Raw genomic sequence first — 23406 nt, forward strand, 5'->3', positions numbered from 1 at the left:
GAGACCACAAAGGAGCCTTTAATTGGAGCCAAATATATTTGCTTGGGGGTTTAAAGCTTCAAAGGTTCTTTCACACGTAGCACAGAGCTGAATGCCCCCCATTCCTACCAGCACCCGCTTTTCCTCTGGAACAGAAACAGGAGAGTGTATGGGGGTAACCCGATGGGCAGGGGCCAGGGCCCCCCTTTCCAAAGATGTTAACTCATTCCAATCTGGTTTTTATATAGTATATAGGGAATAAAGTGCCCCCTATGTATGTATGTATAACTTTATTTATAGAGCGCCACAAGGGTACGCAGCGCTGTACAGTCTTACAGAATACACAATTACACACAGGGAGGACAAGTGATATAATAAATAAATACAATAAATACATACATATATGTATATATATATAAGTGCCATGTGGTATGAGACACAGTAGGAAGGAGGTCCCTGCCCCGTAGAGCTTACAATCTGAGTAACATATAGGGATATAGTCCCTGAGGAGTTCCTTATAATATATAGTGAATAAAGTGCCCCCTATTGTAACATATAGGGATATTATAAGTCCCCGAGGAGTTCCTTATAATATATAGTGAATAAAGTGCCCCCTATTGTAACATATAGGGATATTATAAGCCCCCGAGGAGTTCCTTACAATATATAGAACTTAAAGTGCTGTGATTGGCTATATTCTCTCACTCTGTGACGGTCCTTATATTCTGATTGGCTATGAGTGACCAGTGAGAATTCTGCATAATGATAGGGCCATTTTGTTTCTGCTGGGACTCATGGTGGTTTGTGTTTCTCTCGGCCTCACAGGATAAAATCAATGGAACCATCTGGAATGAAATTGACGACATCCATGCTTTCAAGATGTTGGACTTGGATGAGTTTGAAAGAATGTTTTCAGCTTACCAACGGCACCAGGTACGTGTGGGAAATGGGACTAACGCTAACGGGGTTTTGTGACATCACAGCAATATCCCATTCAGCAATCACTTAAACTGGCTCTCAGGGAAAGGCTCCAACAGTCCTTTTATTTTAAACAGTTTGAGAATTTTATTTGAGAATATTATCATTTTCACCATCTAGACAATTTTATTTTCTTGATAGTTCCCATTTAAGGACTTACAGACCAAGACTGGCTAATAGCCCTCCCCCAGAGTGTTCATAGCCAGATCCACACACCTTTACTCAGTGTAATAGATAACTTTTAAGTACCTAGATCAAAGGGAAGCACTACATTAAAGGGTAACTAAACCCTGCGGCACAGCGCGGCTCAACCAAACGTTACTCAGCTGTTGCCGGACTACAAATCCCAGAATAATGTAACATATAATGAAGGGTGAGGCATGCTGGGAGCTGTAGTCCAGCAACATCAGGGCTGTATTCTTAAAGCAATATTGCCCAATAAAACTGCATTAAAATGCAAGAAATCCCCCAATGAGAATCCCAGCTGATGTGAGTAAATCCGGCTCCCTGTTCTCTGTTCCTGCAATTGGAGTTGGGAGCAATAAGCACAGTTTCCCAGCACTGAACAAGTCTGTCCCTTTATCCCCATGTCTGATTCCTGTGCCATATAATGACGGGAAAATGCCATCATTATCTCTATATGTAAGGTACCAGCAAGGGGCCTGACACAGTGCTGGGAATCAGCATTCTCATTGGTCACTTCTCTTGCACTTATAATCACATGTTGCTCAGTAGAAGGCTCATTGGGGAATTTCCTTGCATCTATAAACATTATTACCATCAAACCAAAACATCATAGACCCAAACCTCCCAGAATTGAAGCTCCTACAAAACCCAATAGATGGACGCGATGTAGAACTTTATTCACCCAAATGTTGAAAAGAAAGAATGGGATTGTCTTTAGAGTGAACACTGCCCTCTAATGGCTTTATACTCACCTATTGTTATTGTGTATAGTTCATGTGTCCCAAAAGAGCACGTGTGTGTAATAACAAGATTTATATCTATTATATATCTATTATATATTTAATATAATATTTATCATACTAAAAAAAGAAACTTTCTAAATATAATCAATTAAAAGTTTCTGAAATAATCAAAAGTATCTTCATTATAATATATCTTTTTTTTGGGGGGGGGAACTTCCTTTGCTATTAGACGTATTAGAACCAACTCAAGTAACTGATTCCAGCACAAACAAAATATAGCAAAGTAACTGATTTGGTCAAAAATCCTCCATGTAGAGAGACAGTGGGGGTCATTAATAAACACTGGGCAAATTTGCACCTGAGCAGTAACCCATGACAACCATTCAGAAATTAGCTTTCATTGTTCTTCCTCCACCTGGCTGGAAAACTCTCATCACAGATTGGTTGCTATGGATTACGACCCAGGTGCAAATTTACCCAGTGTTTATAAATTAACCCCAGTATTTCTGGGGATTTCAAAAAAGTGATCTCTAATACATCTTCTAGGCAAAAGACCCACCCCCCAAGGCTATCCTAGACCTAAGTCAAGAGTAAATCAAGAGTAACTAAGTAAGAAGTATTCTAAGACTTTCTTTAATAGAAATGGGACCTTCCATGCCTCCTACACTATGGGAGGAGTAGTTGGAGGTCAGACAAGGCAAGATTTGAGGAGAATGCCTGGTTCCTCTTGTAGATACATCTGAAAGTCCAGTGTGAAGGTCATTTATGGTGAGATCTGGGCTACAGACGTATTAACTGCCCGAGAAATCCTTGGATACAAGCTGATACAATGATATTTCCCTTTATATATAACCCTCTTATGATCTAAGGGCAACAGGTTGGACCTCCTAGTGGACTTAAGTCCAACCAATGCTGAAGCCATTGGCTGTAAGAAGGTAATTAAAGGTCTCACCGGGCCCTTCAGCTCAATCACAAGCCTATTGCCCAGTCATTGTAGTTTTTGGTAACTCACCTGCAGAATTTAAGAGGCCCCTTTGGGTTACTTGAGCCCCGGCTGGAATTTATTATAGCAATGGGACCTTTGCTTCCATGGTTTCTAAACTATGGGAGGAGTAGTTGGAGGTCAGACAAGGCAAGATTTGAGGAGAATGCCTGGTTCCTCTTGTAGATACATCTAAAAAAAGCCCAGTGTGAAGGTCATTTACGGTGAGATCTGGGGTACAGACTTATTAGCTGCCCAAGAAATACTTGGATACAAGCTGATACAATGATATTTAACCCTTTTATGATCTAAGGCAGTGGTTCCCAACCCTTTAATACAGTTCCTCATGTTGTGGTGACCCCAACCATAACATTATTCCTAAGACCATTGGAAATATGTGTTTTCCGATGGTCTTAGGTGACCTCTGTGAAAAGGTCGTTCGACCCCCAAAGGAGTCCCAACCCACAGGTTGAGAACCGCTGATCTAAGGGCAAAAGGTTGGACCTCCTAGTGAACCTAATCTGAAGAAGTCCAACCACTGCTGAAGCTGTTGGCTGTAAGAAGGTAATTAGACGTCTCACCGGGCCCTTCAGCTCAATCACAAGCCTATTGCCCAGTCGTTGTAGTTTCTGGTAACTTACCTGCAGAATTTACGAGGCCCCCGTGGGTTACTTGAGCCCAGGCTGCAATTTATTATAAAAATGGGACCTTTGCTTCCATGGCTTCTAAACTAGGAGTAGTTGGAGGTCAGACAAGGCAAGATTTAAGGAGAATGCCTGGTTCCCCTTGTAGAAACATCTGAAAGCCCAATGTGAAGGTCAGTTAGGGTGAGATCTGAGACATTAGCTGCCCAAGAAATACTTGGATACAAGCTGATACAATGATATTTCCCTTTATATATAACCCTCTTATGATCTAAGGGCAATTGGTTGGGCCTCCTAGTGGACTTAAGTCCAACCACTGCTGTAGCTATTGGCTGTAAGAAGGCAATTAGAGGTCTCACCGGGCCCTTCAGCTCAATCACTAGCCTATTGCCCAGTCATTGTAGTTTTTGGTAACTTACCTGCAGAATTTAAGAGGCCCCCGTGGGTTACTTGAGCCCCGGCTGCAATTTATTATAATTGGAGAGAGGAATTCACATTCCGGCCATAGCAGATGATTGGATTATAAGGGAAGGTATCACTGGGAACGCTGGGCTGCAGATCTGCGGTGCTGGAACCAATCTCCCCTCCATTCCGTTGTCTCGCCGCGGTAGCTGAATTATCCCCCCATCGCCAGAACTGGAAGAACCTTACGTTTGTTTGCAGGAATCTGCCGTTTGGCTGCACATTGCATGGAATCCTTAAAACTCTTGTTTTTTTGAGACAATCTCAGCGTTGCAGTTGTTAAAACCACAATGTAATTGTTAGATTGTTTGAGAGCAATTTTAGCATTTATGGACTGAAGTCATAACGGTTTGTTCATAAGTGCATTTCCTTCCCAGTCTCTAATGGCATTCTGCTTTACATGGGAAAAGCCTATAGGCGTCAATTTCATTTATATTTCCTCCATCATAAAGTTGGTTAACATTTTCTCTCATGGTTTTTGGGTGAACTTCCCCTTTAAAAATTGGACTTGTCGTGATGCTCAAATTGTGTTGTAATGTCTTCGGGGATGTTGGGTCAATTCTACTTTATACAAAGCAGTTCCACAAGGATAATCATCAACTGCTGTCATTTCTATCTGTTTGTAGTTGGCTTAGAAGCCATAGACAGACAGACAAAACAGTGAAACATCCTTGTAAAAATGTGAAGGTGCTCAGTGAGTCACGTTTGTTTTATAGGCACAAATGTGTCAGAGTAATGGGTTCAGAAATGGGTGGGAGTTGGTTTCTTCTTTGCAGAGCTGTCTTTTTGGGGTGTAAATAAGAGAGAATACCAAATTGACCTTCCCTTTGTTGGACCCTACAGGTTAGCAGTTATTGCTAGGGCTACTGGGGTATAGCTGATTTAATAAGGGAAGATGGGGGCAGTATGTGAAGATAGCACCTAATGAACTATATCGAGATGATGGGCAAGATGGTGACAGTAGGACAAGATTAAGACAGTAGGACACAATGGAGACAGTAGGGCAAGATGGAGACAGTAGGGCAAGATGGAGACAGTAGGATAAGATGGAGACAGTAGGGCAAGATGGAGACAGTAGGATAAGATGGAGACAGTAGGGCAAGATGGAGACAGTAGGGCAAGATGGAGAGAGTAGGACAAGATGGAGAGAGTAAGACAAGATGGAGAGAGTAGGACAAGATGGAGAGAGTAGGATACAATGGAGACAGTAGGGAAAATGGAGACAATAGGATAAGATGGAGACAGAAAGGACAAGATGGAGACAGTAGGGAAAGATAGTGACAGTAGGGCAAGATGGAGACTGTAGGGCAAGATGGAGACAGTAGGACAAGATGGAGACAGTAGGACAAGATGGAGACAGTAGGGCAAGATGGAGACAGTAGGGCAAGATGGAGACAGTAGGACAAGATGGAGACAGTAAGACAAGATAGAAACAGTAAGGCAAGATGGAGACAGTAGGGCAAGATGGAGACAGTAGGGCAAGATGGAGACAGTAGGGCAAGATGGAGACAGTAGGACAAGATGGAGACAGTAGGGCAAGAAGGAGACAGTAGGACAAGATGGAGACAGTAGGGCAAGATGGATACAGTAGGGCAAGATGGAGACAGTAGGGCAAGATGGAGACAGTAGGGCACGATGGAGACAGTAGGGCACGATGGAGACAGTAGGGCAAGATGGAGACAGTAGGGCAAGATGGAGACAGTAGGACAAGATGGAGACAGCAGGGCAAGATGGAGACAGTAGGACAAGATGGAGACAGTAGGGCAAGATGGAGACAGTAGGGCAAGATGGAGACAGTAGGACAAGATGGAGACAGTAGGACAAGATGGAGACAGTAGGGCAAGATGGAGACAGTAGGGCAAGATGGAGACAGTAGGGCAAGATGGAGACAGTAGGACAAGATGGAGACAGTAGGACAAGATGGAGACAGTAGGGCAAGATGGAGACAGTAGGGCAAGATGGAGACAGTAGGGCAAGATGGAGACAGTAGGGCAAGATGGAGACAGTAGGAAAGGATGATCACAGTAGGACATGAAGATGAAGAAGGTAGAACAGTATAGAGGAATATAGTAGAGCACGATGGAGACATGAAGACAGTAAGTCAAGATGGAGACAGTAGGATGGGAGTTGCATGTGTACAGTACATGTATATATACAGAACACGTATGTTCAATGACCAAGCAGTGCAGATCTGTTCCATTGTGCTGGGTACCAATTTATAAAAATTATAATCTACTCAAAACAGGGATAGTGCTGCCATCACCGTGTATTACGCTTTATTCCTTTATGTTATTGATTCTCACTTGACTTTTTCTTCTTTTCCTTATTGCTGGCGGCACAGGACCTGCTAAGTAACACGTCTCTCAAGCAGGTGAGTGTGAGTGGCTACTCCAAATCTCAAATATGTGTCTGTTGTACTGCTCAGTGCCGGATCTCTCCAAATAGGATTGAGTCCATATCTTCCCTGTGAGAATTTAAAAACTAAATGGGATGTAAACCCACCATGAAACTCTTCCACTGCATCCACTGCACTTCTCCACACCCCCAAAGTGCCCCAAGCCACTAGAAGGGCAGAGACATGTTTGGTTATTTTAAAAATGCCTCCAGGAACCATGGTACAGAGGGTACGTAATTAGACCACTGGCCCTGTAGAGGTAAGAAAGACATTTAATGAGTTGTGCCTCTTTAGGAAGCCATCCCTGATAGACAACACATCTCAGTAGCTTTTAATACGGCCAAGAGGTCATATGAAATAAGCCTGAAGTTCAGTTAGGGTCATAGTTATAGAGTAGACAGAATGACCAATGAATTCTTCAGCAGGCCAATACTGCACATCAGTGCTAGATTTGGAGTGAACACTTATGAATGCCCTAGGTAGTCTTGGATGATTGACTTATACCCAAAAGAAAAACTGGGTCTCATTACCAGTTCATGGGGTCACTGGTTAGATTGGTGCCTGCCTTGCACTTCTATGTAGCAGTCTGGAGCTGACTGGTCTCTGCAGGCAGTTTGGCCAGTTCTGTTGTGCAAACACACCGCTCTGGGCGACTAGATAGTAGTGCTGTGCCATTGTCATTCCTGATGGAACTATTAAGGACAAGGGTTGGACACTCAGTGGCACTCATTACTTGGCTGTCATGTCCCGTCAGCTCCGATGTGATTTATTGGCTTGATAGTGAGTTCCCTGTTTGTACGTTGGATACGGCTGAGAGAACTTGGCCCAGGGACTGCATGCAGTAGGCTAAAATAATCTCCGAGTGAGCCAGGATCTGAAACATTCAACAATCCTCTCCATATTTCCTGGAAGACGGTTTATTGAAAGAGCAGCAGGTTCTGCTCCTATGCTACTGGCATCCTCCCTTGCCGAGAAGCTACGGGCTGCCCATTAGATCCTCATCTCTCATCTCAGTGGCTAAGAAAGTAACTGCTGTTCAGCTGCCCAACATAATAGTCACCTCAGACATAAATCCAGCAGTTGGAATGAAGAACGAGGAATATAAGCCGCTCTGCTGTTAGGCTGCTGTTTGGAAGGGTGGGAAGTCCAATTTGTCTTTCTATTCGACCTCTCACAAACTTGAGATTCAAAATACTGTTCTGTTTGTAGGGTCAGTGATCAAAAGAAAGCAGATTAAAGGCGGCCATGCAGGTTAAGCTCCACATGTTAGTGCAAAACTAGCAAATCTGCCCCAGATGGTTGGGCAAATAATCAGCTTGTAGGGTCAATATCTGATCAAGCCTTAAGCTGCTACCAGATCAGGAATGAAGGTATTGAATAAAAGCTGTTTCATGAGATTTTCCCATGTTGTTTGTGTTGCAGAAGGACATGGACTCAATGGAGGATCTTTACCTCTCCACACGCAAAGTCAAGGAGTTGTCCGTCATTGATGGACGAAGAGCGCAAAACTGTGTCATCCTCCTCTCCAAGTGAGTATCCCATTAGTACGGAGGTACCATCATAACACCAGCCCATTCTATTGAGGTTAGCCACAAGGTCATTTAGGTTAGTGGTAAGTTGGGAGCACCAGTAGTAGTATTTCATGCTTCTTTTAGCAATTTATTTGTTGGTAATATCCATTATAAACTCTTAATAACAGAGAATTGGGAGTGAAGCTAAATCAGCTGTATGCAATTCATTCATAGGATTATCTAGATTGGAGGCCCTGACTCTTTCAGCAGTAAGGGTAGGTAATACACCAGAAAGGTCTTTGGAAGAGGCATATATGACTGCTCTGGTTAAGTGGGCAAGGTGACAGTGTTAGGGCAAGATAGTGAAAATGAGGCAGTAGGGCAACAGTAACAAAACATGTTTGCAGTAGGGCAAGATGGAGACAGTAGGGCAAGATGGAGACTGTAGGGTAAGATGCGGACAGTTTGACAAGATGGTGATAGTAGGGCAAGATGCGGACAGGAGGGCAAGATGGGGACAGTAGGGCAAAATGGTGACAGTAGGGCAAGATGGAGACAGTAGGGCAAGATGGGGACAGTAGGACAAGATGGAGACAGTAGGGCAAGATGGAGACAGTAGGGCAAGATGGAGACAGTAGGGCAAGATGGGGGCAGTAGGGCAAGATAGAGACAGTAGGGCAAGATGGAGACAGTAGGGCAAGATGGGGACAGTAGGGCAAGATGGGGACAGTAGGGCAAGATGGAGACTGTAGGGTAAGATGCGGACAGTTTGACAAGATGGTGATAGTAGGGCAAGATGCGGACAGGAGGGCAAGATGGGGACAGTAGGGCAAAATGGTGACAGTAGGGCAAGATGGAGACAGTAGGGCAAGATGGGGACAGTAGGACAAGATGGAGACAGTAGGGCAAGATGGAGACAGTAGGGCAAGATGGAGACAGTAGGGCAAGATGGGGACAGTAGGGCAAGATAGAGACAGTAGGGCAAGATGGAGACAGTAGGGCAAGATGGGGACAGTAGGGCAAGATGGGGACAGTAGGGCAAGATGGAGACTGTAGGGTAAGATGCGGACAGTTTGACAAGATGGTGATAGTAGGGCAAGATGGAGACAGGAGGGCAAGATGGGGACAGTAGGGCAAAATGGTGACAGTAGGGCAAGATGGAGACAGTAGGGCAAGATGGGGACAGTAGGGCAAGATGGAGACAGTAGGGCAAGATGGAGACAGTAGGGCAAGAAGGAGACAAGAGGGCAAGATGGAGACAAGAGGGCAAGATGGAGACAGTAGGGCAAGATGGGGACAGTAGGACAAGATGGAGACAGTAGGGCAAGATGGAGACAGTAGGGCAAGATGGAGACAGTAGGGCAAGATGGGGACAGTAGGGCAAGATAGAGACAGTAGGGCAAGATGGAGACAGTAGGGCAAGATGGGGACAGTAGGGCAAGATGGGGACAGTAGGGCAAGATGGAGACTGTAGGGTAAGATGCGGACAGTTTGACAAGATGGTGATAGTAGGGCAAGATGCGGACAGGAGGGCAAGATGGGGACAGTAGGGCAAAATGGTGACAGTAGGGCAAGATGGAGACAGTAGGGCAAGATGGGGACAGTAGGGCAAGATGGAGACAGTAGGGCAAGATGGAGACAGTAGGGCAAGAAGGAGACAAGAGGGCAAGATGGAGACAAGAGGGCAAGATGGAGACAGTAGGGCAAGATGGAGACAATAGGGCAAGATGGAGACAGTAGGGCAAGATGGAGACAGTAGGACAAGTTGGACACAGTAGGGCAAGATGGAGACAGTAGGGCAAGATGGAGACAGTAGGACAAGTTGGACACAGTATGGCAAGATGGAGACAGTAGGGCAAGATGGAGACAGTAGGGCAAGATGGAGACAGTAGGGCAAGATCTCCGTTTTCATCTTGACAATAGAGCAAGATGGAGACAGATAATGGCAGTAGGTTGAGATGGCAATGGTAGAACTGGTAGGAGTAAGGCAAGATCACTCAAACTGGACAATATGTTGGCAGAAACACAATATGTATAAGGGTTACCCAGTGCGTGGCCATTCCATATATAAATTAACATGCCAAATGTGTGTTGGTTTAAAGGTGAATTGTGGTGCATTTCAGTGCAGGGAAGGCTATGCTTAGTTACATACATATGCGTCGAACAATTTCATTCATTTTTTTCCTTCCGCAGCCACTTAGCTGCTTTATATATTCCCCGTAGGAAACACAAATGAACTGTAAAATGTACGGCTAATAAGATGGCACATATGTTAGACTGTTAGACTGTTCGACTGTTTCTAATTGTTCGGCAGCTGTTTCCCACTGACACAGACTCTGAATAGATCGTTGCGGTTACTTCACCCCCCCATTTACAAAAGTCACACATTTTTCTTGGGAAACAGCATTTTCCGTTCATTAGGGGTTTTTAGTTCATATACACAGCGCACAGAAGCTTGGGGGGTAATAATAATTCATATGGCACCTTTGCCGAGAAGAAGTCTTTGTGCTCTTTCTCCCCCTTTGTTCTCCTTCTTGTTGGTTTCTCGCTCTACAAAACCATTTGCCATTGAACTTCAGGCTCGGAGCCGACGCCTAACGAGGAAATGTTCCCCACTTCTCTTTAGCATTTCATGAGCTGTACAAAGTGTCTTTGAGTTGTTCCATAGCTGAAGGTGTTTTCAAACAACCCCAAATTGGGCCTGAAATCAACATGCAAACCAGTACAGCCAAGACCTCCACATTCACATTTAAAGGGTCTTATCTCTACAATTTATAATATACTCTCTTCTCCCTTGGACCTTTTTTATTTGGGACGTATTTGGGACCAGACAAAAAGAACTCATCCATAAAGTTCTGACTTTTTAGAACTAAACTCCAGACAAACTTCACCAATTTTTCCCACATCATTCTCCCTTATGTTGGAGAAACAGTGGAGCACAAGGAACTCTCCCAGTTGGACAGTAGTACAGTCGGAAATCCTGAGGATAAATTGATATGGGAGGGGGTAGGTCTGGGTGGGCAAACAAAAGGCAGAATTTCATTGAGAAGTAATTTAGGGTATGTGAATTCTGGGGTTCATCTTCAGGGATCTCTTACAATCAGTCCATAGGCCAATGTTTTATTGGGGTTCCTATATAATGTTCCTACCCCCCCCCCCCATAGTGCATTATGAGCCAAGTGATATGAAGCTCATTTCAGTGCAGAACATCCAACCTCTGTGGACTGAAGCGGCAGAACTTCTGAGCCGATTCTTAGCAAGCCAAGCCCCACTAAGCCATGGCGCCTTTCTTCTGGTTAAACCTTTACCAAAAACTGATTTAAGCTTTAGTCAACCAAATGTTACCAGCCTAACCAAGCAGCTGAGTGGAAGAGCATAGTACCTACCATCACTGAAATAATCAGCAGAGCAAACACCAACAGGATCTTAGAGTCGGGCATTGCACCCACCAAAAACACAACATGGACATATGGTCTCCATGGGGTCCACAAGGACTATCACCCCCATCGTGTTATGATATTGTATTTTTATTCTTTATACAAAGTCCTTTTTGCTTAACTTATAATGACTAAGGAAGATGATATTTACAGGTCTGGGGGGCAGGGGGGCATTTTCTTTCTATGACCCCCAACCTTAAGGATCTTGACCCCCAACCTTGAAGAAATACACAAACTGCTCTACAGATCAGCAGCTTCCCAGCCCCATTCCCAGCCCATCCCCGCAGCCTGTTTATAGGAACATTCTGAAACATTACAAATAAAGAATAATTTTAGCAAATATTTGCAAGTTTGGCAAACAGAGGCCGCTCAGAACCGCTCAGAACTTCTGTTTGTTTACAAGCCCTTAACTACCCCCTGCGCCCCCCTCGGACCGATCTTCAGCTGCTTTCCCTGGAGGAACGTTAGAACCTTGGCAGATATCAACATCTCTAACCTCTTTTGCAATTTCTTGAAGACCCCTGGAAGTTTATATTGGCTGTAACATAAAAACAAGCTCTGGCTGCTACTAAATAACTGCCCCGAGTGCTCTGTGCGCGCTCAGCTGAGCCCAAAACCAGTTTAGTCTGAAGCCTTACCCTTTAGGCACATTTTTCTGCAACTGCCCATTACAGTAGAGGTACCCCTGGGGCCTAAAAAACTAAGGCATGACTTGGAACAAGGTCCCCTACTTATTGCCCCAATCAGTGACCATCACTTTACTACTTCCACCCCCACTATCTGCTCCTGGTCCCTGTGTGACCTGGCACCTCACTCTACAGCGAATGTTTCATATCTAATTCTCTGTTCCCTGTAGGTCCCAAGGCCTGCTATAATGACTGGTCCTATGCCTTGGGACCTAAGAGAAAAATTTGCAAAGTGGCTGAAAAATGCCCAAGAAGGGGAAAAATTTACAAAATGCCCTGAAGTCAATTGGTGACTTTTTGATGTGAAACAAATTTTTACGCACAACTTTTTTTTCTTACTCTAAATGCGTTAAAGTCAATGGGAGGTTTTTTCTAGCAATTTTTTTTGTCTCGGCTGAATTTTTCTTGGAGACTTTTTAGTCTAGGCAATTTTTTGTAACTCTGCCAATTTTTTTATGCCATGACTTTTTGAAGCAGTTTCTCAAAAAACTTCACCAATGTGGAATGTCAAATTCACTTATCACTAGTCAAACACTAAGGTTGCCACTTCTCCTGCCTGGGAACTAGGGGCAGGGAGGCGGGGAGTAATGTCACTGGGCGGGACAGTGGCATCATGGGGAGGTGGGACGCTGCTATCACAGGTGGGTGGGACTATGATGTGGCGGTTGCAGAGAATCATACCCGGTTTTCCAAATTGGGAAAATGGGGCAGGCAGTTGACTTGGGGCATTTCTTGACTTGGGGCATTCCATGACTTGGGGCATTCCATGACTTGGAGCATTCCATGACTTGGGGCATTCCATGACTTGGGGCATTCCATGACTTGGGCATTCCATGACTTGGGGCAGTCTATGACTTGGGGCATTCCATGACTTGGGGCAGTCTATGACTTGGGGAATTCCATGACTTGGGGCGTTCATGACTTGGGGCATTCCATGACTTAGAGCATTCCATGACTTGGGGAATTCCACGACTTGGAGCATTCCATGACTTGGGGCAGTCCATGACTTGGGGCGTCCACGACTTGGAGCATTCCATGACTTGGGGCATTCCACGACTTGGAGCATTCCATGACTTGGGGCAGTCCATGACTTGGGGCGTCCACGACTTGGAGCATTCCATGACTTGGGGCAGTCCATGACTTGGAGCATTCCATGACTTGGGGCATTCCATGACTTGGAGCATTCCATGACTTGGGGCATTCCATGACTTGGGGCATTCCATGACTTGGGGAATTCCATGACTTGGGGCGTCCATGACTTGGGGCATTCCATGACTTAGAGCATTCCATGACTTGGGGAATTCCACGACTTGGAGCATTCCATGACTTGGGGCATTCCATGACTTGGGGCATTCCATGACTTGGAGCATTCCATGACTTGGGGCATTCCATGACTTGGGGCATTCCATGACTTGGGGCGACCATGACTTGGGGCATTCCATGACTTGGGGAATTCCATGACTTGGGGTGTCCATGACTTGGGGCATTCCATGACTTAGAGCATTCCATGACTTGGGGCATTCCATGACTTGGGGCATTCCATGATCTGGGGCATTCCATGACTTAGGGCATTCCATGACTTGGAGTATTCCATGACTTGGGGCAGTCCATGACTTGGAGTATTCCATGACTTGGGGCAGTCCATGACTTGGGGCATTCCATGACTTGGGGCAGTCCATGACTTGGAGTATTCCATGACTTGGGGTATTCCATGACTTGGGGCATTCCATGACTTGGAGCATTCCATGACTTGGGGCATTCCATTCAATGACTTGGTAATAATGGGAATTGCACACACTTACCCAGGAGAGAGTGATATGTTCACTTGCAATAATAACAGAATTTTATTCATTTTCAGGCTCAAGCTCTCGAATGAGGAAATCAGGAGGGCTATAATGGAGATGGATGAGCAGGAAGACCTCCCAAAAGACATGTTGGAACAGGTAAACCAATGAGATTTTATCCTGGCCAGTTATATAGGAAATGTCCAGCAGGCTGCGCTCTATCAATGGGTTGCAGCACTCAGCACCCTGCCTTGGCATACCTACAGTAAGGTGCACAGTTAAACAGAAGCTCAGGTATTATGTAAGAAGGGCAGGCACAGGCGCCGCGGCTGAAAGAATCAAACAACATGGCAGCTTCTTTCCCTAGAGACAGAATAAACAAACAGTGTATAAAGCAACAGCGCTGCCCAGATGTTACTCATTATTCTCCTGCCTGTCTAATTAGAAACAGGGACAAGGATGAGTCAGTAGGATCCGCAATCTGATTGGTTCCAGGCCGGGAATCTTGCGGTTAATCCTCTTATCTCTTTCCCTGACCCGTGCAGCCGGCAAAGCATCTGGATAATCTGATTCCCAATTGTTTCTAAGGAATTCCACCTCCATTTCCTAATTTTCGTCAGAGGGGGATATTAGAGCAAGTGATGTTACATTACATTACGCCTGTCAGGCGCGCACTTACTGCCATTTATCATCTGTGCGGCCCCTATGGGACTTGGGTTCCACAAGCTCAACCCTTTCTATACATCCCTCTCACTTACATTATTCTCTCTAATGATTCCATTAGGTCTTTTATTCTATACAATATTGTATTTATATTATTATAGGTAAAGTTCCCCTTTAATTTGATGCTAATCACATAATTCCCCTTTCCCTTTAGAACTTCAATACATTAGTTTAGAGAAGGAACCATGATGGTCTCTCTGAGGCTCTATTTGCACTTCCCCCCATAGCCTTCCACCCACTCCATCATTCCTTCATCTTGTTCCACCTTATAGTATAGGATTCTGGGATTTGATGTCCAACTGCTTTACAAAAAATCCCACCACCAGCAGAGGGTCTTCAGGTCCCAGAATCCATATGGAAAGGTGGGTGGAACGAGTCAGAGGGGGATTATCATGGTTTGCTTTGAGTCAGTGGAATCAGGGATGTCTGGGTAAAAAAACCTAATAAATATATATTTATTTTTGGCAGTTCAGAGGGTGTTTATGTATCTTTTTCACACAAACCTTACTGAAGGAGCTCATGTAAAAAAGGGGGGTATATTTTCCCTTTAATTTATCTTCACATGCCAACTTCAGGTCTTGAGAATTTTGCTCCTCTGGATTCCCCATTATAGAAGCATTTCCCTCACTTGGCCTAGTGCTCTGTCAAGTCTTCCTTTATGTTTATAATGTTAGGAACTGCCACCAAAGGAGGTTCTTATTTTAAAAACTGCCCCTTCTGCCCAACATACAACCTTGCATCTCATACATCAGTCCCTTATTATGTCAAAGTGTAAGGTCAAGCCAACAGAGCTGTATTTGGAAGGCAGATGTAAGGGTAATGGGCCCTGTATGTAGGGGTGTAGAACAAGATACTGATAGTAGAGCGAGGTAATGACAGCAAGGCAAGATGGTAACTGTGGGGCATGAGAGAGTGTATGACAAAATGGAGACAGTAGTTGATGGAAACTGTAGGGCAAAATAGAGACAGTAGGGCAAGTAGGGAAGTAGGAAGAAAAGATGTATTCATCAAGGCAAAATGGAGACAGTAGGACAAGATGTAGACAGTAGGGCAAGATGGAGACATTGGACAAGATGGAGACAGTAGGGCAAGATGGAGACAGTAGGACAAGATGGAGACAGTAGGACAAGATGGAGACAGTAGGACAAGATGGAGACAGTAGGGCAAGATGGAGACAGTAGGACAAGATGGAGACAGTAGGGCAAGATGGAGACAGTAGGGCAAGATGGAGACAGTAGGGCAAGATGGAGACAGTAGGGCAAGATGGAGACAGTAGGGCAAGATGGAGACAGTAGGACAAGATGGAGACAGTAGGGAAAGATGGAGACAGTAGGACAAGATGGAGACAGTAGGGCAAGATGGGGGCAGTAGGGCAAGATGAAGACAGTAGGGCAAGATGGAGACAGTAGGGCAAGATGGAGACAGTAGGGCAAGATGGAGACAGTAGGACAAGATGGAGACAGTAGGACAAGATGGAGACAGTAGGGAAAGATGGAGACAGTAGGACAAGATGGAGACAGTAGGGCAAGATGGGGGCAGTAGGGCAAGATGGAGACAGTAGGACAAGATGGAGACAGTAGGACAAGATGGAGACAGTAGGGCAAGATGGAGACAGTAGGGCAAGATGGAGACAGTAGGGCAAGATGGAGACAGTAGGACAAGATGGAGACAGTAGGGCAAGATGGAGACAGTAGGACAAGATGGAGACAGTAGGGCAAGATGGAGACAGTAGGACAAGATGGAGACAGTAGGACAAGATGGGGACAGTAGGGAAAGATGGAGACAGTAGGACAAGATGGAGACAGTAGGGCAAGATGGGGGCAGTAGGGCAAGATGGAGACAGTAGGGCAAGATGGAGACAGTAGGGCAAGATGGAGACGGTAGGGCAAGATAAAGACGGTAGGGCAAGATGGAGACAGTAGAACAAGATAGAGACAGTAGGGCAAGATGGAGACAGTAGGACAAGATGGAGACAGTAGGGCAAGATGGAGACAGTAGGGCAAGATGGAGACAGTAGAACAAGATAGAGACAATAGGGCAAGATGGAGACAGTAGGACAAGATGGAGACAGTAGGGCAAGATGGAGACAGTAGGGCAAGATGGAGACAGTAGAACAAGATAGAGACAATAGGGCAAGATGGAGACAGTAGGACAAGATGGAGACAGTAGGGCAAGATGGAGACAGTAGGGCAAGATGGAGACAGTAGGACAAGATGGAGACAGTAAGGCAAGATGGAGACAGTAGGGCAAGATGGAGACAGTAGGGCAAGATGGAGACAGTAGGACAAGATGGAGACAGTAGGACAAGATGAGACAGTAGGGCAAGATGGAGACAGTAGGGCAAGATGGAGACAGTAGGGCAAGATGGAGACAGTAGGACACAATGATGACTTCAGGGCAATTTGATGGCAGTAGGACAAGATGGAAAGAGCAAACTATAACCCTTCAATTTTATTGAACTCCCAGCACCCACTAATATCTAAAGGTTGTCGGGGGGTGTAAAATATTCTTCTGCAGCTGAAGATCCAAGTACCTGACACCCTACTTTATATAAAGAATTAGACCCTCCATATTCTGTTTTGTTCCAGTCCCACAGCGCTGCCAGTAGGGCCCCTTTACTGTTTGTATTGGTCTATATGGGTATGCCTGTCTGTATATATATATTGTGGCTCTGTGGAACAATGAATTAATTCTAAATACTATTCAGTAGCGATAATAATAATAATAATTTGTACTTTTAAGAGAGGACTGATACGGGCGACACTGGGGCCAATACGCTCCCTATGGCTCCGGTGCTATTGCCCAATGTGCCTATTTATGGAAAGACAAACACTGTCTGTCGGTCACACCGGCCAATTGATGGGACTGACCCACGTGCCATGAGCCTTGGCTGGAGCCATAGTCAGCGCAGTCTGCCTCTCGGATGAATGCCCCATTATATCCCAAACGATGAGTAGAATAGAGACAGCTTATGGGATTGGGATTCTTGGAAAGAAGAGGCCACCAAAAATGTCCTGACAGGGCAGAAAGCTATTTATCATTAGATGAATGATCCCCCGGCCTGGGGCAATATCTCATACACTGTATCTCTGTTGTACAAGCAGCCCGTGCCATTCTGGGAACCGCGGGTCACTGTCTGTTCCTGTTAGTGAGAGATTTAACTTGCCCTTTAACCCTCTAGTAGAACCTACTGTGGCCGATCTTCTCTATCTACAGTATGTGTTCCTATACCCTGTAGTAAATCCATACTTGGCATCCTTATATATTGTTTCATACTCATGTAACCCCCGTCTTGGTGCCCTACCTACTTTGGTGAATCCCCCCTGATTAGTGACAAGGAAAAATAATATATATTTATTTATATAACAGCCCTATTGGGTTTATTTAATGGTTAAATGATTCCCTTTTCTCTGTAATAATAAAACAGTACCTGTACTTGATCCCAACTAAGATATAATTACCCCTTATTGGGGCAGAACAGCCCTATTGGGTTTATTTCATGGTTAAATGATTCCCTTTTCTCTGTAATAATAAAACAGTACCTGTACTTGATCCCAACTAAGATATAATTACCCCTTATTGGGGGCAGAACAGCTCTATTGGGTTTATTTAATGGTTAAATGATTTTTAGCAGACTTAAGGGATGGAGATCCAAGTTACGGAAAGATCCTTTATCCGGAAAACCCCAGGTCCCGAGCATTCTGGATAACAGGTCCCATACCTGTATTATAAAATAGTAGCCACAATAAAGATTTACTATGGGGCAAGATCTGGGAGGCTAAGGGGACTAGTTCCCCGGCCAGTAGTCAGTGCCTTGTGGCCCCGTGAGTGTAAGCTACAGGGTTCAGCACTGACAGGCCCAAGGCACATATGGAAAGTCTAGAGAAATATCCGTTATTATATGATCTGTATATCTGTATATTCCCCATATCTGACTGTATCACTGTATTGTGTGACTCCTTCAGCTGCTGAAATTTGTTCCGGAGAAGAGCGACGTTGACCTGTTGGAGGAGCACAAGCACGAAATTGAGCGAATGGCTCGGGCCGACCGGTTCCTGTATGAGATGAGCAGGTACCGGATCCGCTACTAGGCAGTGATGATATAAAGCTCTCAGTCACCCCCAACTGAAGGAGATCTGGAAAGTAGGGGTGCACCGAATCCATTATTTTTGGGTTTGGCTGAACCCCGAATCCTTAGTGAAATGTTCAGCGGAATCCCGAACCAAATCCTGGATTTGGCGCATCCCTACTGGAAAGGAACCGAAAAGAGGTGGAACAGATCTGTGGCTGTTTTGGCTACCGGAGTGATGGGCCACATTGGTCTTATCCAGGCCAAGGATCACATTATCGGGGGCCTGAGAGAGGGACCAGCCACTGTCTGATGCATCCCATACCCTTTCCCATCCTCTAGCCTTCCCGACTAGCTGGGTTTTTTTCCAAACACACAAACCCCAAAATATTTCTCCCCCCAATCATAAGTCATTCTCAGAAGTGACAGGACCATAGGCCCCATTATCTATATATTCTGTATGTTGCTATCAGGGTCGGACTGGGGGTGCAGAGCCTACTGGGGCTGCTGCCCCAGGTGCCCTGCAGGTGCCCCCACTGGCTGCGTCCCCCGCACCCCCTAAACTCCCACAGAGGCCCTTGCTGAGCCTCCCTAACCCCCCCCCCCCGCAGGGTCCCCCACTGGCCGTGCCCCTGCACCCCCTAACCCCCCACAGGGGCCCCCACTGAGCCTCCCTAACCCCCCACAGGGGCCCCCCCTGAACCTCCCTAAACCCCCCGCAGGGTCTCCCTAACCCCCCCACAGGGTCTCCCTACCTGACATCCTCCCCTGAGTAATTTTAACCTATCAGGGGCGGAATTGTCGGCTGTGGGATCGCCGACAAGGGTCGGGTCAGGTCTGGGCCCACTGGGTTTTCTCCCGATGTCCCGGCGGCCCAGTCCGACCCCGGTTGCTATGGGAACTGGGTGTATCTTATTGGTCTTTTCTCTCCGTAGGATCGATCACTATCAGCAGCGACTTCAGGCTCTGTTTTTTAAGAAGAAACTGCCGGAAAGGTTTGCAGAAACCAAACCCAAAGTTGAAGGTGAGATTATAATCAGTGTGAGCTGTATATCTGTATATCTGTATATCTGTATATCTGTATATCTGTATATCTATATATCTGTATATCTGTATATATCTGTATATCTATATATCTGTATATCTGTATATCTATATATCTGTATATCTGTATATCTGTATATATCTGTATATCTATATATCTGTATATCTGTATATCTATATATCTGTATATCTGTATATCTGTATATATCTGTATATCTGTATATCCTGTGCCCTGTGATGGGGGTTACATTCAGTATTTACTAACGTCTCTTGTATCATATATATAACCCTGATGTACAATCTGAGGGTATTAGAAGCCTCCTGGGAATTCCATTAAAGGCCAAGTATCTTAGTGAGTTGTAATACGTTATAATTTACAGTAAACTGCAGCCTTGTGCCTTTATATGGGCACAGAACCCCTCAGTGACTGCTAATATCCTTATCATTTACAGTAGGGGGTACATTATCCCTTATAATACATGAGTGATACTCAGAGTTCCCTGTATAACTCAGCCTGCAGCCTTGTGCCTTTATATGGGGGGCACAGAACCCCTCAGTGACTGCTAATATCCTTATCATTTACAGTAGGGGGTACATTATCCCTTATAATACATGAGTGATACTCAGAGTTCCCTGTATAACTCAGCCTGCAGCCTTGTGCCTTTATATGGGGGGCACAGAACCCCTCAGTGACTGCTAATATCCTTATCATTTACAGTAGGGGGTACATTATCCCTTATAATACATGAGTGATACTCAGAGTTCCCTGTATAACTCAGCCTGCAGCCTTGTGCCTTTATATGGGGGGCACAGAACCCCTCAGTGACTGCTAATATCCTTATCATTTACAGTAGGGGGTACATTATCCCTTATAATACATGAGTGATACTCAGAGTTCCCTGTATAACTCAGCCTGCAGCCTTGTGCCTTTATATGGGGGGCACAGAACCCCTCAGTGACTGCTAATATCCTTATTATTTACAGTAGGGGGTACATTATCCCTTATAATACATGAGTGATACTCAGAGTTCCCTGTATAACTCAGCCTGCAGCCTTGTGCCTTTATATGGTCACAGAACCCCTCAGTGACTGCTAATATCCTTATCATTTACAGTAGGGGGTACATTATCCCTTATAATACATGAGTGATACTCAGAGTTCCCTGTATAACTCAGCCTGCAGCCTTGTGCCTTTATATGGGGGGCACAGAACCCCTCAGTGACTGCTAATATCCTTATCATTTACAGTAGGGGGTACATTATCCCTTATAATACATGAGTGATACTCAGAGTTCCCTGTATAACTCAGCCTGCAGCCTTGTGCCTTTATATGGGGGGCACAGAACCCCTCAGTGACTGCTAATATCCTTATCATTTACAGTAGGGGGTACATTATCCCTTATAATACATGAGTGATACTCAGAGTTCCCTGTATAACTCAGCCTGCAGCCTTGTGCCTTTATATGGGGGGCACAGAACCCCTCAGTGACTGCTAATATCCTTATTATTTACAGTAGGGGGTACATTATCCCTTATAATACATGAGTGATACTCAGAGTTCCCTGTATAACTCAGCCTGCAGCCTTGTGCCTTTATATGGTCACAGAACCCCTCAGTGACTGCTAATATCCTTATCATTTACAGTAGGGGGTACATTATCCCTTATAATACATGAGTGATACTCAGAGTTCCCTGTATAACTCAGCCTGCAGCCTTGTGCCTTTATATGGGGGGCACAGAACCCCTCAGTGACTGCTAATATCCTTATCATTTACAGTAGGGGGTACATTATCCCTTATAATACATGAGTGATACTCAGAGTTCCCTGTATAACTCAGCCTGCAGCCTTGTGCCTTTATATGGGGGGCACAGAACCCCTCAGTGACTGCTAATATCCTTATCATTTACAGTAGGGGGTACATTATCCCTTATAATACATGAGTGATACTCAGAGTTCCCTGTATAACTCAGCCTGCAGCCTTGTGCCTTTATATGGGGGGCACAGAACCCCTCAGTGACTGCTAATATCCTTATCATTTACAGTAGGGGGTACATTATCCCGTATAACACACGAGTGATACTCAGAGTTCCCTGTAATTCCTGACTGCATGTTTGCTTCCCCTTTAAGCCCTGCTGCTGGCGTGCAAGGAGCTGATGCGGAGCAAGCGGCTAAAACAACTCTTCGAGGTGGTCTTGGCATTCGGAAATTACATGAACAAAGGTCAAAGAGGCAACGCGTTCGGATTCAGAGTCGCAAGCTTAAACAAGATAATAGACACCAAATCCAGCATCGATAGGTACGAGTCTGTTTCTGGAATGTTCTTCTCCTGTGATTGGGAGGAGCCTAATATTAAACAGAGCAAAACAATATGGCCTTTAGTCCTGTAACCCCTAGCAACCAATCAGACACTGATCATTACAACATTCTAACTGCTCAAACCAATTGATGGCATTGGCCTATTACTATTACTAGACCAGATTTATTGCTGGGGAGGAAAGGAGATTGCACCATCAGCATAGGAAGGGGTTCCTTTGTATAAGGGCTGTAAGTTAAGGGAATTGACAATTTGTTGGTTGGTTTTCAGGTTTTGACGCATTTCTGGCAGAAAGGGCAGTAATAATAATATTTCTGTATGAAACATTCAGTAGGGATTTAGCCAGTCACTAATCTGTCATTTTGGGGTCAAGGGGGATTTTTTCTTCTCTGTGAGGCAAATTGGCAGCTTGTGTTCCCCCGGCGCAGCCTGACGGGGGGTTTATAGGGTTTAACTTGATGGAAGTATTTATTCCTCCCAGTAGCGCATTGGTCTTCTCTAAATGCTTAGCCATGTATGCGTATGTATGTATGTATGTATGTATGTACTGTATGTATGTACTGTATGTATGTACTGTATGTATGTATGTATCTGTATGTATGTATGTATGTATGTATGTATATATGTACTGTATGTATGTATGTATGTATGTATATATGTACCGTATGTATGTATGTATGTATGTATGTACTGTATGTATCTGTATGTACTGTATGTATGTATGTATGTACTGTAAATATGTACTGTATGTATTTATGTATGTATGTATCTGTATGTATCTGTATGTACTGTATGTACTGTATGTATGTATGTACTGTATATATGTATGTATGTTTGTATGTATGTTTGTATGTATGTATGTACTGTATGTATGTTTGTATGTATGTATGTACTGTATGTATGTATGTATGTATGTATGTATGTATGTACTGTATATATGTATGTATGTATGTACTGTATATATGTATGTATGTATATATGTACTGTATGTATGTATGTATGTATGTATGTACTGTATATATGTATGTATGTATGTATGTAAGTATGTACTGTATGTACTGTATGTATGTATGTATGTACTGTATATATGTATGTATGTATGTATGTATGTATGTACTGTATGTATGTATATATGTATGTATATATGTACTGTATGTATGTATATATGTACTGTATATATGTACTGTATGTATGTAAGTATGTACTGTATGTATGTATATATGTACTGTATATATGTATGCATGTATGTATGTACTGTATATATGTACTGTATGTATATATGTATGTATGTATGTACTGTATGTATGTACTGTATATATGTATGTATGTACTGTATATATGTATGCATGTATGTATATATGTACTGTATGTATGTAAGTATGTACTGTATGTATGTACTGTATATATGTATGTATGTATGTATATATGTACTGTATGTATGTATGTATGTACTGTATGTACTGTATGTA

General features: G+C 44.3%; 1 protein-coding gene across 2 annotated transcripts in view; it reads left to right on the plus strand.

Moving 5' to 3' along the window:
* daam2 (dishevelled associated activator of morphogenesis 2) overlaps positions 1-23406 on the plus strand; it is a 186699-nt gene that overhangs the window by 138515 nt on the left and 24778 nt on the right. For both annotated transcript variants that reach the window (XM_031902004.1, XM_031902005.1), the window contains exons 15-21: positions 805-912; positions 6316-6345; positions 7792-7898; positions 13862-13946; positions 18476-18582; positions 19515-19603; positions 21751-21919. In XM_031902004.1, the coding sequence (XP_031757864.1) occupies positions 805-912; positions 6316-6345; positions 7792-7898; positions 13862-13946; positions 18476-18582; positions 19515-19603; positions 21751-21919 (695 nt within the window). The remainder of the gene's footprint in view (positions 1-804; positions 913-6315; positions 6346-7791; positions 7899-13861; positions 13947-18475; positions 18583-19514; positions 19604-21750; positions 21920-23406) is intronic.

Source organism: Xenopus tropicalis, chromosome 5 (genome assembly GCF_000004195.4).
Source record: "Xenopus tropicalis strain Nigerian chromosome 5, UCB_Xtro_10.0, whole genome shotgun sequence".
NCBI classification, from domain to species: domain Eukaryota; kingdom Metazoa; phylum Chordata; class Amphibia; order Anura; family Pipidae; genus Xenopus; species Xenopus tropicalis.